The 13,309-nt window shown below is 31.7% G+C and overlaps 1 protein-coding gene across 4 annotated transcripts in view; it reads left to right on the top strand.

The window, feature by feature from the left end:
* Nucleotides 1-13,309, top strand: part of LOC143229868 (phosphatidylinositol 3-kinase regulatory subunit gamma-like) — an 84,959-nt gene that overhangs the window by 55,043 nt on the left and 16,607 nt on the right. For all 4 annotated transcript variants that reach the window (XM_076462723.1, XM_076462724.1, XM_076462725.1 and 1 more), the window contains 4 exons: nucleotides 3,247-3,397; nucleotides 3,974-4,072; nucleotides 6,261-6,441; nucleotides 9,885-10,135. In XM_076462723.1, coding sequence (XP_076318838.1) covers nucleotides 3,247-3,397; nucleotides 3,974-4,072; nucleotides 6,261-6,441; nucleotides 9,885-10,135 — 682 coding nt within the window. The remainder of the gene's footprint in view (nucleotides 1-3,246; nucleotides 3,398-3,973; nucleotides 4,073-6,260; nucleotides 6,442-9,884; nucleotides 10,136-13,309) is intronic.

Genomic DNA, 13,309 nt, shown 5'->3' with positions numbered 1-13,309 from the left:
CCCTTTGACTCCATAAAATTCTTTAAAAGGCTTAACCCTTTCACTACCGGCTCAGTATAATATACACAAGTTTGTCTACACATTTGTACACATTGAGTATTTAAACTATAACTTTTGATACAGCATGTGTATCTTCACAAAATTTGGTAACTTTTAGTAAAGATTACATGTATTTTGCTCACAAAAATCAGATGTTTTAATGAAATACTTTTACAAAAGATTTGTTTGTGAAAATAGATTCTGTTTCATTACTAGTCTGAGTGCAAAGTTATTTCTTGTCATGATTAAGAAAAATATTTTTGTCACAAAAATCACAAATATTATTTATATAATCTCTAAAATCTCCTAAATACATTTCAAACGTTTGAGTAAGACTTTATATTTTGTTATTTTCCATAGTCTAACTATGTGTGGTCTGTCACTTGACCAACCTCATAACCATCATAAAAAAATTTAGGAAATAAATATAAATTATGCTTTTTCCTTGCTAAAATGACTACATATTATAACAAGAAAATGCAAATGTTTAGTTTAAGTAACTTAAGTCTCATAATACTATATATTTATATGTATATTTATTATATTGACCTTCTAGTAATGTTAAGCTAACATTTTGTAACTTGCTTTGATGCAGTGCATGTGCACTCATGTTACATATCTAATAGTATAAAACTGGCCTTTGGTCTTCCTTGTCTTGGCTGTGTTTAGTGGACTAGTATTTTGTATTATACAGTTGCATTTCAATTACTATGCATAATGTATGTATATAGATTATTACTATTTAGAAATAAATTATTAAACTTATTTTTCTTAAAATACGAAGTAAAATCTAGAAGTGTGAAACAAACAATTATCTCTTCTTGCTATGACCTATGAGCTTCCTGCTGGACTTAAGTTGCAAGCCTTTTAAAATTTCACTCATGGAGGATGTCAAACACAATTATTTTTAGGTTTTTTTAAATACAGTTGAATTGCCAAGACAATCATAAATAACTACACTGATACCATAGAATTCCACTATAAGTTATGGAATAAGTAATTAAAATTTACTTAGATTTAAACAATATGAAAATTTGAGCAAGTTAAAGACAAAACTTACCTTCACGAAATCTCAGTTCAGAGGAACATGGTAGCCTTTTCATAGATTAAAGTATCTAAAAAACCCACAAAGGGAACCTTATAAGCTGTCAATTGGTTATTCCCATGTCATATGCCGTACCAAGATTATATAAATGACCGTTTCAAATAAAATGTAAATAATAGAATGGGGCCACTGTTAATTAATAGTACATAAGCCATATCTCAGCAAAATAAAAAGATATGAGGTTCTTATTTTATATTCTAGCTTGTCAATATTAGTGACTTTTTATTCCATTACAAACATCTAATTTCAAACAGTGATGCAATCAACATACCATATGACTCACTAAAATCTGTATTTAGGTGTGTTATTTTAATATTTTCTTTTAAATTAGTGCAGATAGCCCTCAGATAGCTTTGTGTAAAATTCAAAACAAACAAACTTTTAAATTAGAAATTAACTTAGATATAACATTAAAATTTGAATTATAATCTATAATTTGATTTCAAACGTATTTACGTAAATTCATAAAATAGTAGTTTAATAAAATTTTGAATGCAAGTCAACAAACACGATGACATGGCCTTTAACCTCTGACCCATAGCAGAAGGATTAAATCAAAGAAATGAAAACACTTTCTGGGTACATTGGACCAAGGTGTAACCCTATAAAGTTTATAGTTAGTTTTCCAAGGGTTGAAAGAATGGTAATTGGTTAAAAAGTATTTAGAAAAAAATCAATTGAAAAAGAGTGTTTGTCTCTGTGGAGACATAAAAGTAGAATTAATAAATAATTAATCCCTCTAGTTACAGCTGTGAGTGCAATTTCATCCAGTTTGTTTTCATCAGTTCTCTACTCTGAAAGTTGTAATAGGAAAAGATTGTACTATGCAGTATGATGTAATATGTAGAACTCGCTGATAATGAACAATACAAAAACAGGTTTAGGTTATTATTTAAAGTAATTCATTAAAGTTTGTACTCTGCAGTATGATGTAATACGTAGAACTCGCTGATAATGAACAATACAAAAACAGGTTTAGGTTATTATTTAAAGTAATTCATTAAAGATTGTACTATGCAGTATGATGTAATATGTAGAACTCACTGATAATGAACAATACAAAAACAGGTTTAGGTTATTATTTAAAGTAATTCATTAAAGATTGTACTCTGCAGTATGATGTAATACGTAGAACTCGCTGATAATGAACAATACAAAAACAGGTTTAGGTTATTATTTAAAGTAATTCATTAAAGATTGTACTCTGCAGTATGATGTAATACGTAGAACTCACTGATAATGAACAATACAAAAACAGGTTTAGGTTATTATTTAAAGTAATTCATTAAAGATTGTACTCTGCAGTATGATGTAATACATAGAACTCACTGATAATGAACAATACAAAAACAGGTTTAGGTTATTATTTAAAGTAATTCATTTCCATAGGACGTCTGTTTAGTGATACTTATTTTGTTATAATTCTATTTATTTTTAGCTATTTTATGTAGATATCTTAAAATTGGGTTTTTCAGAGTTTTCAATTGTAATATTGTAATGGGTATACTAATATACCATATATTATTTGAACACTGATGTCTTCTCTGAAAGTAATAAGGTAAACAAAACATAGTTCTATTTATGCTAAAGTTATAACAGTAACTAATATTTTATATAAAACTATAAACTTGCCAGCAACTCAGGAAGGTTGAAACATTAATACAAAGTAAATTGAATATTTATTTCTGTTGTTTTTCCAGTATTCTTTAGTTAAAACTAAAATCAGAAGCACTAGATTTGTATAATAAATTATGCTTTTAAGGTAAAAGTACAGGAGTGTTTTCAAGAATACTATAAATATTTCTTTATATTGTGATTTTTAACTTATAGTTTAAATTTTAGTAATTTTTTTACAGAAAGAGTTGTGTAATTTATATTGCAATGATGTTGGAATTTATTTTCTAATAATAAAAAGTTGAAAAATATTTTCTCTTTTCTGTGTTTCTTTTTGTTCACAACAACTTAACGTTTAAACAGTCTGTTTATTTTTATTTACAATACAGTTTGTTTTGTGAATTAAACTGTAGCAGGTAGTTATTATTAATTTTAATTAATTTGAAATATTTGTCCTCAGTTGAAGATAAAATAATGATTCCTTTCAGCTTTACCACCTCGTCGCTCATCCATTATCTCCAGTCAGTCATTGTCAGAGGTACTTACAGAAGGTAACTCTAATAATGGGAGATTTCTGGGGTTATCTGATTCACCTGTCACTCTAGATGAAGCAGAATGGTACTGGGGAGACATTACAAGGTCAGAAAGAATTTTGCTGTTTGTTCAGTTTTTAAGAAATTATTAAGAGTTATCTTCACAAGAGATTATACACTTTTGTAATCACCAAAAATCTAATATTTTAGGAAATGGGTAATAGAAATAACATCATATCACTAGACCAGTTGTGTGGCTTGATAGGTCAGTCAAAGTACATTGTGTTCAGTGCTTGGTTAGTGTTTTGAGATTGTCATTAGCTAGAATCATGTAATTGATATTCTTTTGCCTTAGAAACTGCTTGGCACAATAGCCAATGAAATGTACTTTAGGCACTAATAAACACAAGGATACCATATATAAAAATTTGTTGTTGTTGTTCTTATGTAAACCTTCAATTTTATTGCTCAGATAAAAAGATACATAAACTAAAAACTGTTTTGAACACCTACTCCTGGAAGTATGCACAGAACGATTTTGTGTGTATGTATGGTTTTACACATGGAGATGTTATACACCAAACATAACAGACTTGTTGAAAGTTTGTATACCATTTTGCTTCATGTATTTGAGTACTATGTCATATATTTCTATCTAGTTGACTCTTGTTTTTCCTTTCAGAGAGGAAGTGAAGGATAAACTGAAAGATACTGCAGATGGTACTTTTATCGTAAGAGATGCTTCCAACAAAGGATCAGGAGAATACACACTAACACTTCGGTAAATTTCGTCATTAACTGAACCTAGGAACCTACATCAAAATGAAGAACAAATTAGTCAATTTAGAATTACTCTTAGTCATCTAAAGTTATTGGATAAGGCTATGTCGTATTTTAGCTTTCTACTCTTGTATAACAAATAGAAACCATATGGGCACTTTGGCATTTGAAATACATTTTTTAAAGTGTTTATATACCTGCTTGCATGTGGGTCCAGGACATACTTTGTTATGGAATCTTTAATAATATGTAAGTTGTGCAAAACATGTCAAAAGTACAACAAGTATTGCAATTAATCCATCTATTTACTGTTACTTTTATGTGTGTCTTGTGCACAAAATGAGTAATATTATCTGATTTAGTTGGTCATTTCTTTACTGTGAAGGTTGTTACAGAAAAAAACATAAAATTATTCAATATTATGTCATATATAAGTTTTCCTGATAGCAAATGGTATAAAAGTTAAAACAGTAATTAAAGGATTAACGCTTTGTTCTGTAGTTGACTCTGTAACTTACTGGCAGTTTTATAATTATCAAAGAAAACATTAACAATGGTATTTAAAAATAGGAAATAGGTTGATGTGAAAATTGTCTGATGCTCAATAGTTTACATTATTTCATTCAGTGTTTAATATACATGCATACTAAAGCAAAACCATTTTGTAATTCAGGTCCTCAATAATGTTATGAACATTTGAGGTATTAATTGCTTGAAAATTTAATTTATGATAAATTTCCTTGAAAAGTAGAAACTTGATCTCTAAAAATAAGTTGTCAATTTTCATAACAGCATTTTTTTTCACTAAGTATTGTTTTCTTATTTTCTCAGCTTCTTATTGAACAATAAGAAAACAATATAAACTTTGCAATACTCAGGTTCAAAAAGTTGAACCCTTGTTAAACACTGTATCTTCCCTTTTGAATTTTGTTAATAAAAGGTCCCAGATATTTGGATGAAGTAGTGGAAAAGCACTTAAAAGTTTGAAAATTCCTTTCTAAAGGAAATATAACACTTGTGTACTGTACAAAATACCAACTAACCCTAGGGTAGTTTTGCCTATTCAGTTAGGACATTTATTTTATAAGATGTCATTCAGATTAAAATACCAAGTAACTAATTTTACCCAAACGTTTTTAGAAAAGATAAACTGTCAGAAGAAATTACAATAGTACTCGAGCGTGCTTCTCGATGTCGGAAGTAATTACAATAGTACTCGAGCGTACTTCTCGATGTCAGAAGTAATTACAATAGTACTCGAGCGTGCTTCTCGATGTCAGAAGTAATTACAATAGTACTCGAGCGTGCTTCTCGATGTCAGAAGTAATTACAATAGTACTCGAGCGTGCTTCTCGATGTCAAAAGTAATTACAATAGTACTCGAGCCTGCTTCTCGATGTCAGAGGTAATTAAATAGTACTCGAGCCTGCTTCTCGATGTCAGAGGTAATTACAATAGTACTCGAGTCTGCTTCTCGATGTCAGAGGTAATTACAATAGTAGTCGAGCGTTCTTCTCGATGTCAGAAGTAATTACAATAGTAGTCGAGCGTTCTTCTCAATGTCAGAAGTAATTACAATAGTAGTTGAGCGTTCTTCTCAATGTCAGAAGTAATTACAATAGTAGTCGAGCGTTCTTCTCGATGTCAGAAGCAATTACAATAGTAGTCGAGCCTGCTTCTCGATGTCAGAAGCAATTACAATAGTAGTCGAGCGTTCTTCTCGATGTCAGAAGTAATTACAATAGTAGTCGAGCGTTCTTCTCGATGTCAGAAGTAATTACAATAGTAGTCGAGCGTTCTTCTCGATGTCAGAAGCAATTGCAATAGTAGTCGAGCGTGCTTCTCGATGTCAGAAGCAATTGCAATAGTACTCGAGCGTGCTTCTCGATGTCAGAAGCAATTGCAATAGTACTCGAGCGTGCTTCTCGATGTCAGAAGCAATTGCAATAGTACTCGAGCGTGCTTCTCGATGTCAGAAGCAATTGCAATAGTACTCGAGCGTGCTTCTCGATGTCAGAAGCAATTGCAATAGTACTCGAGCGTGCTTCTCGATGTCAGAAGCAATTGCAATAGTACTTGTTTGTTTTTCAGTATGAGAAGTAATTACAATAGTACTTGAGCTTGTTTCTCAATGTTTCTTTAGCATTGAAACGTTAGTTGCATTCATACTATTGTTTTTACACTTTCAGGAAAGGAGGGAGTAACAAGTTAATCAAAATATATCATGAAAATGGAAAATATGGATTCTCTGAGCCTTTGAAGTTCACATCGGTTGTTGAATTAATTAATTATCATCGAAGTGTCCCACTTTCCCAATACAACCTAATGTTAGATCTTAAGCTGCTCTATCCAGTTTCTAGGTTCCAACAGGTAAGTTGACGTCTTAAATTTTGTTGTTGTTTGTGATTTAATGTTTTCAAAAGCTGCAAGATGTTGAAGTTTTTTTGCTATTTAAAAGAAATAGTAGCATTATTATGCTGTAACAATTAATATTAAATATTTTATGAAAATCCAGTAAACAAAAGGTGATTGCAGGATAAGAACTCAAACCTACATCCCCTGATTGACAAAGTCAGTGCTCTAAGACTAAGACTGAACTAACTTAGAACATGAGTCATCTCAATCAGTTTTCACTTATGAAACCTTTCATTTTTAATATTGTCACCATACTACATTGTGATAGATGCAGAGATGTTTCATAAAAGAAATAAAATGTTTGGAAAATTGTTTGATGAAGCATTATAAAACAACAAAAGTCAAAAATCTAAAGATATAACCTTAAATCTTGCTTTTAATTTGGATAAAATAATTCACTGATTTATTTCATAACTTTGAAACTAGTATTATATCAATAATATTGCTTGTATTTTAAAATGAATTAACTAATGACAATATTCATTTATATATTACTACACTTTTGATGGTTTAGTAAGATAAAACCTTATCAGTTATTTTTCATTTTATTAGGTAACAAAATAGGTGATAGTGTTCCTCTTGACAAGGAATATTATTAGTGCCATTCATAACAAAAAAATGAATTTCTTTATAAGCCAAATTATAAATATTGTATCTTAACTAAGAAAACTGTTTATGAAATTTTTAAGAATTGCATTGCAGATAACTTACTTTTCAATAATTAAACCTGTAAAAAATGTTTTGAAAATAGTATTTGAATTTTAAATTTCTTGTAAAATCCTTTGGCAATTTGAAAAATTTACAACTTATTTTATTTTATGTTAACCATTTTTTTGCAATCTGTACTGACCAGTAAAATAAATGTGTGCCTATCATGAAAAATATGTGAAATTTAATCATGCTAAAGTAGGATAAATTTTCTCACCATTCCAAACAGAAACATCCTACATTGTCTTCAGTTCTGCAGTTCAGATATTGTTACAGTTCAATCAATTGACAGTTTTTTTATGTAATTTTAAAAATGTGATTGAAACAAAGAAGAGCTTATTAATGTGTAATGAGGTTTTTGAATCAGTAGCAGGACTTAGGCTAGTTGGGATACAACAGATGTAGTAGTGTAGAAACTGTTTATATCAACATTTTATTTTTACAACAACTGTTAGCATGTGACTCAGATTAAACTAGTGAATTGTAAGTATTATAAATTTTTATTTAAGTCACTTATAAATCAGATTGTTAGGTAATAATAACACAACTTTATTTTTGCATTATTTATTTGAACATGGTTTTTAATATATTATATTATGAGAAGATATTACTATCATATTTAGGTACTGAATGCAGGGTTATAAAAGTGCAACATGTACTAACCATGAAATACAAACAAGTATTTGCATCTTGGGAGTAACAAAATAGTGTTACTTCACTACACTGCTTAAGTAACTTTTCTGGAATATGTTGTTACTCAAGTAGTCTAAAAATATTTTACTTTTACTTAAGTAAAAATCAAGAAGAAATTATCTACTTTTATTCCACTTTATTTCATTTATAAGACTATTGTTACATTTGAAAAAATGGAGAAAAATCACATTAGTTGCCATGGTGATAGTTTTTTGTTTACATCAGTCAGAGCACACCTACTTTTTCGAATGAGACAATTACAAGCAGTGCAGCTGAGCAGGAACAAAACAGAGCCATTTTATGCCTAATGTTGAGGGTGATGACTTTGTCCCACTGTGACCATGATGTCTGACACAAATAATCATCCGTGTCCTTATTTGAAAAACATTTTTATTACTGAAAACAATAGTGGGAAATTAATGAATTAGAGGCCTGTGAGAATCTGTATATTTCTACAGTGTTCTTGTTCACCCTGACACAAGATACTCTGTTTGGTAGGAGCTTTGAAAATCAGCTGTTGAAACTAAATAATAAGTCCAGTGTGTGAAGAGCTTCACCATAGACAGTAATAGTGATTGTTTTAATAAAAATAAAATAGTTTGTTTCATGTATAGTTGTTAGTGCTTTTTACATGTAAAGTTAAGTTGAATGTATGCTATTTTTAATAATGCTATCATTACTTATTTTTGTCAATACTTAAGTAAATACTTTCAGTACTCTACCCATTACCTCACCTATGGTTCTCAGTTATAAAGGTATATAGAGAAAGGCTTACCTGCAAACCTTTTTTTCCTCTATTTTGTTTATAGAGTAAATGATGTATTTAACTTTACCTGGTAATTTTCCTGTTAACCGAAGAATGAAAACGTACATCTGATCTAGTTATTAATATATTTTTACTGTTATAATTTTATGTTTGATGCATTGTTATAGACTAGCATATTATTTTATTTAAATACTTATATATAGTATATTGTGTTTTTTTGCTGTTATCAATATTGTTCTTTGGATTTAGACTTGTGTATATCTACATCTGAGAAGTTAAATATTTTTCACTATACAGTGACTTGCAAGCAAAAGTATTCACCTTCTGCAAAGTTTTCACATTTTGTTGTCATCTGAGCTTAAATCATGAAAGTTTCAAATAAGACTTTATATTTAGAACCTACACAATCTTCTTCAAACTGATAAAGCTAAAAAAAACAAAAACGTTTATATTATATAAGTTAAATTTTCAAAGATAATGAGGATATTCTCAGTTGCATAAGTATTCAACCCCTTTGCTATGACAACACTAAATCAGTTCTGGTAAGAAAGATTAGTTTGAAAGGTAACAAAATTAGCTTACTGTCTCTGTTTGTGTGTGATTAAAGTGGTTTAATTTGACTTTAGAGTAAATGTATCTTTTGAGGCCACAGTTTACATAGTGATATGTCAAACTAATCATGAAGACCAAATAGCTTTACAACCAAGTCTGTGATAAAATAGTAGAAAAATACAGATCAAAAGGTTACAAGAAAATTTCAAAGTCACTGATTATCCCTTTAGGTACAGTGAATTCCATCATTAACAAGTGGAATATGATTCATACCATCTGATCACTACCTAAATCAGGCTACGATTCCAAGCTAACTTACCCAGGCTAAGAGGAAACTGGTTAGGAATGCAGCTGTGAAGCCAACAGAAACTTTAAAAATCTAAAACTAGGTCAAAAATTCATATTTCAGCAGGGCAGTGACCCAAAGCACACAGTAAAAGCCACATTAGTGTGGTTTCAAAAGAAGAAAGAAAGTGAATGTTCTGTAGTGACCCAGTCAAAGTCGTGACTTGAATCTCATATAAAATTTATGGTCAGAGTTGCAGATTGCAGTCCATCAGCAATCCCCAACAAGCTTGTCAGAATTGGAGCAGTTTTGCAAGGCACTGTAGATAAGTTGTGTACACGCATTATGAGTTATTTTCAAATTTTTGATTTTGTTTCTAATTTCATTTTTCAGATAGAAGTGGAAGAGGAAAGTAAAAATGATTTAAAGATGGTGGTTAAGAAATTAATGGAAATTAACCAAGAGTATCTGCAGAAAACAAAGCAGTATGATCAGTTCTATGAAGAATACAGCAAGACTTTGCAAGACATTGATCTGCATAAGCAGGCACTGGATGCTTTCCATGAGACAGTAGCAATTTTGGAAGAGCAAATTGAACTACATACTGAATATCAGAATGAAGCCACACAGCATGAATTGCCTGGGTAAGAGTTCAACTTTTTTCAGAATTAAATATAGTAATACAGAAACATTTGTAAGAGAAATAATTTCCAAATTACAGTTTCTCATTCTTTGCAAAAACCAAAAGAAAAAAACATGGGATGAGAAATTTCTAATAGAATATTGTCATTTGTCATAAAAATACATTTGAATTTTTGTTTTGTTTTTATCAGATCTACAGTAAATACACATGATGTGTGTGTGTGTGAAGCAATAAATAATTATGTTAATTTTCTTCTTAATTTTTTTGGTGTTAAACCTATTAGAACCCATATTATAAAATATGATGCTTTGTTGAGGAAAAATTTCTATTTGCCTGCTTCCTTAAGTTTTAGTTAAACATATCTTAATTAAATGAAATTGCAAAACCACTAAGTGTCATGAAAATATTTAATGTATGCACAAAACTAATCTTGGGAAAAGTTAATCAGTGTTTTATCTTCTAATAATATGATAAAAAAACGTAGTTTTTTTTTTTTATAAGCACGTGTTACTTGAAACCTTACCCTAGATGGTTGTGAGATATAAGTATTTTTAAAACACACTTACCTCTGCTGATACTGACAACTATTCTTGAGGCTGTCCACTACCCGATTTTTTGTGAAATGCGGAATGTTTTTGACCTGAGGAGAATTTGGACTCTGTTTCTCTGGCACTTTTCTTTACTAGATCAGCTTCTCACAAGGCTAATTAGAATCATCTGCCTCCTGCTCCTTTTCTTCAACTAGTCACTTAGGTGTGTTAGATTTTGGGGCTTTTGGCAATTGCCTTTGAATCTACTCCTTTCTTGATGGCAGAAAGTGGGAGGGGAACTACTTGTTGTTGTTTTTTTCCTCCTTCACCTGATATTGCTGTTCATGCTAAGAAGTTTACCATTCAGTTACATAAGGAAATATCTCTCTCTTGTCCCCCATGTTTGTCAGAACAGCATGGTTTGGCTTATCACCACCAGGAGATGGTTTATTTAGGTTCACAAAGGTTAGATGCCTTTTGGACATGTTCCAGACAGGAGTCTGTAATTAGTTCAAACATATCAGTTTTTTGCACTCTTTATTACTGTCCTGAAATTTTTTTCTTCTCTCCAACTTTTGTCTGAAACCTTAAGCATTCCACATATCAATTTGTGAATGAATTGGGTCCTTTGCTGTATTTCACAATGGTCAGCTTCTGCTCTCTCTGTGGTTTCTTAGCTTGTGTGTTGTTGGGACATATTGAATAGAGATGCAGTTGAGGGAATTCCTTTACCTGATACTGCACTCAGAAAGTTACAGGAGATTCTCTTTCTCCATCCATTGTTGTGTACAGGTGTTCCAGCAGCATTATAATTGAGGATTGATGTCACTCATTTATATTCTTCATATTATTCATTGCCATACTTGGCCTATCAACTTTCTTCGGTTCTAGCTAATAGTCTAGGTACATTTGATCATCATGTGTCCCAACCCTTATCTTCAGTTCCTTGGTCTATTGATACTCACAATAGATTCCGTCCTTCTCAAGGCAGCTGGTGTGAGTATTAAAACTTTATTTTAATTAAAGTTTTAATACTTCTACCAGCTGTCTTGAGAATACATTGCTACTTTAAGTGGGTTTCTCATCATCATAAGATTCCATCCTTATCCTCATGGCTCCTCCTTGTAAAAGGAGTAGCACTAACAACATTGGTGATTGTACTGTATTGGTAGAGTCTGTGGGTGCATGGTTACGTAATTTCCTGGAAGTCTGAACTTTCTTCACCACAGATCCATAGGTCCTCCAAGTTTTAACATTGGTGTTAGTCATTCAGTTCCCATATTTGCCTCTTTTATCCTCCCAACTTGCAGTGTTTTTGTCTTCAACAGATCAACAGAGTGTGGTTCTTTGTTTCCAAACTATAATGGACTTCTTGATCAAGGAAGGTGGTAGAAAGAGTTGATCACATTCTTCTGGGATTTTATTCTTGTCACTTTGTTGTGCCCAAAAAAAGGTTGGAGATTAGCACCAAATCATTGATCTTTTTTGTCTCAACCAATTCCTGGATCCTCCTTGGTTCATTGTGGAGTTTTTTCACAGCCTATAAGGATATTTTTCCTCAGGTTTCTTGGTGAACAAGTTTGATGTTGCCAACACACAACTTCACATTCCAGAAGCCAAGTGATTGAGCTGATTTCTATGTTTCGTGCACAAGAATAAGGTTTTGCAGTTAAGAGCCCTGTCCTTTGGCCTAGCATTTGTACCATATGTCTTCTACAGAATGGTATGAGATTTTTATCATCACTCTCATTCTTTACACCTGTGCACACATAATTATATGTATAATTGGTTATTTCAGATTGCAGAACAGAACACCCAGATTCTCCTTTCAGAGGCCACAAATGCTGAGTTTCTCATCAGAACAGAGAAATCCATTCTTTTACCGACTCAATACATTGTTCACCTGGGGGCCTTATTCAATTTGAATTGGGCTCGGCCAACCCCCATCGAGCTCCACGTTATGGGGGAAACAGTCAGACTCTTACTCGTGTCTCATTATCCTTCTACACAGATGGTTGCCTCTCTTTTGGAGATGTAGGCATACCTCAAATCTCTCATTTCTTTGAGATAAGCACACATGCAATCTTTCAATGGTTATTGCATAACCAGCGGGGCATGTCCTCCAAACCAGTGGATCATCCAAGTGATGATTGAATCAGAACCAGTCTACCACTGGTGTTCATCTTCCATACCCCTGTCCTAAGATTTATCTTTTCACAGATGCCTCACTTCAGAGATGGGGAGCATACATCTGTGGTCAGAAATTCCAGGGTCTATGGACTAACAACAAATCTTCTCTCCACATCAAAATTTTAGAACTCTTTGCTGCTCAACAGGAAAATATTTATGATTCATTTTGACAATTCAACAGTAATATATTGTGTTTTTCATCAAAGGGGCACACGTTTTCAAGACCTTTGTTTCAGACTTTGGATGTTCTCTACTGGGCTCACTTCCATCTTACCAGTATTCTAGCTTTTCATGTTCATTATGATGAACTTAATAGCAGATCATCTGTCTTGCCATGACTGCATTTTTCACTCTGAATGGATGCTTCATCACAAGATCTTCTGGTGAATTTGCTTGTGATTCAAATCTCCAATAGTTGATGCACTTGCCACTCATTTTAACTCTCAGCCACAAGC

The sequence above is a fragment of the Tachypleus tridentatus genome, chromosome 10 (genome assembly GCF_004210375.1).
Source record: "Tachypleus tridentatus isolate NWPU-2018 chromosome 10, ASM421037v1, whole genome shotgun sequence".
In the NCBI taxonomy this organism is placed as follows: Eukaryota; Metazoa; Arthropoda; class Merostomata; order Xiphosura; family Limulidae; genus Tachypleus; species Tachypleus tridentatus.
Note: the sequence above shows the minus strand (reverse complement) of the source record. Positions and strands in the feature narration are given on the sequence as shown.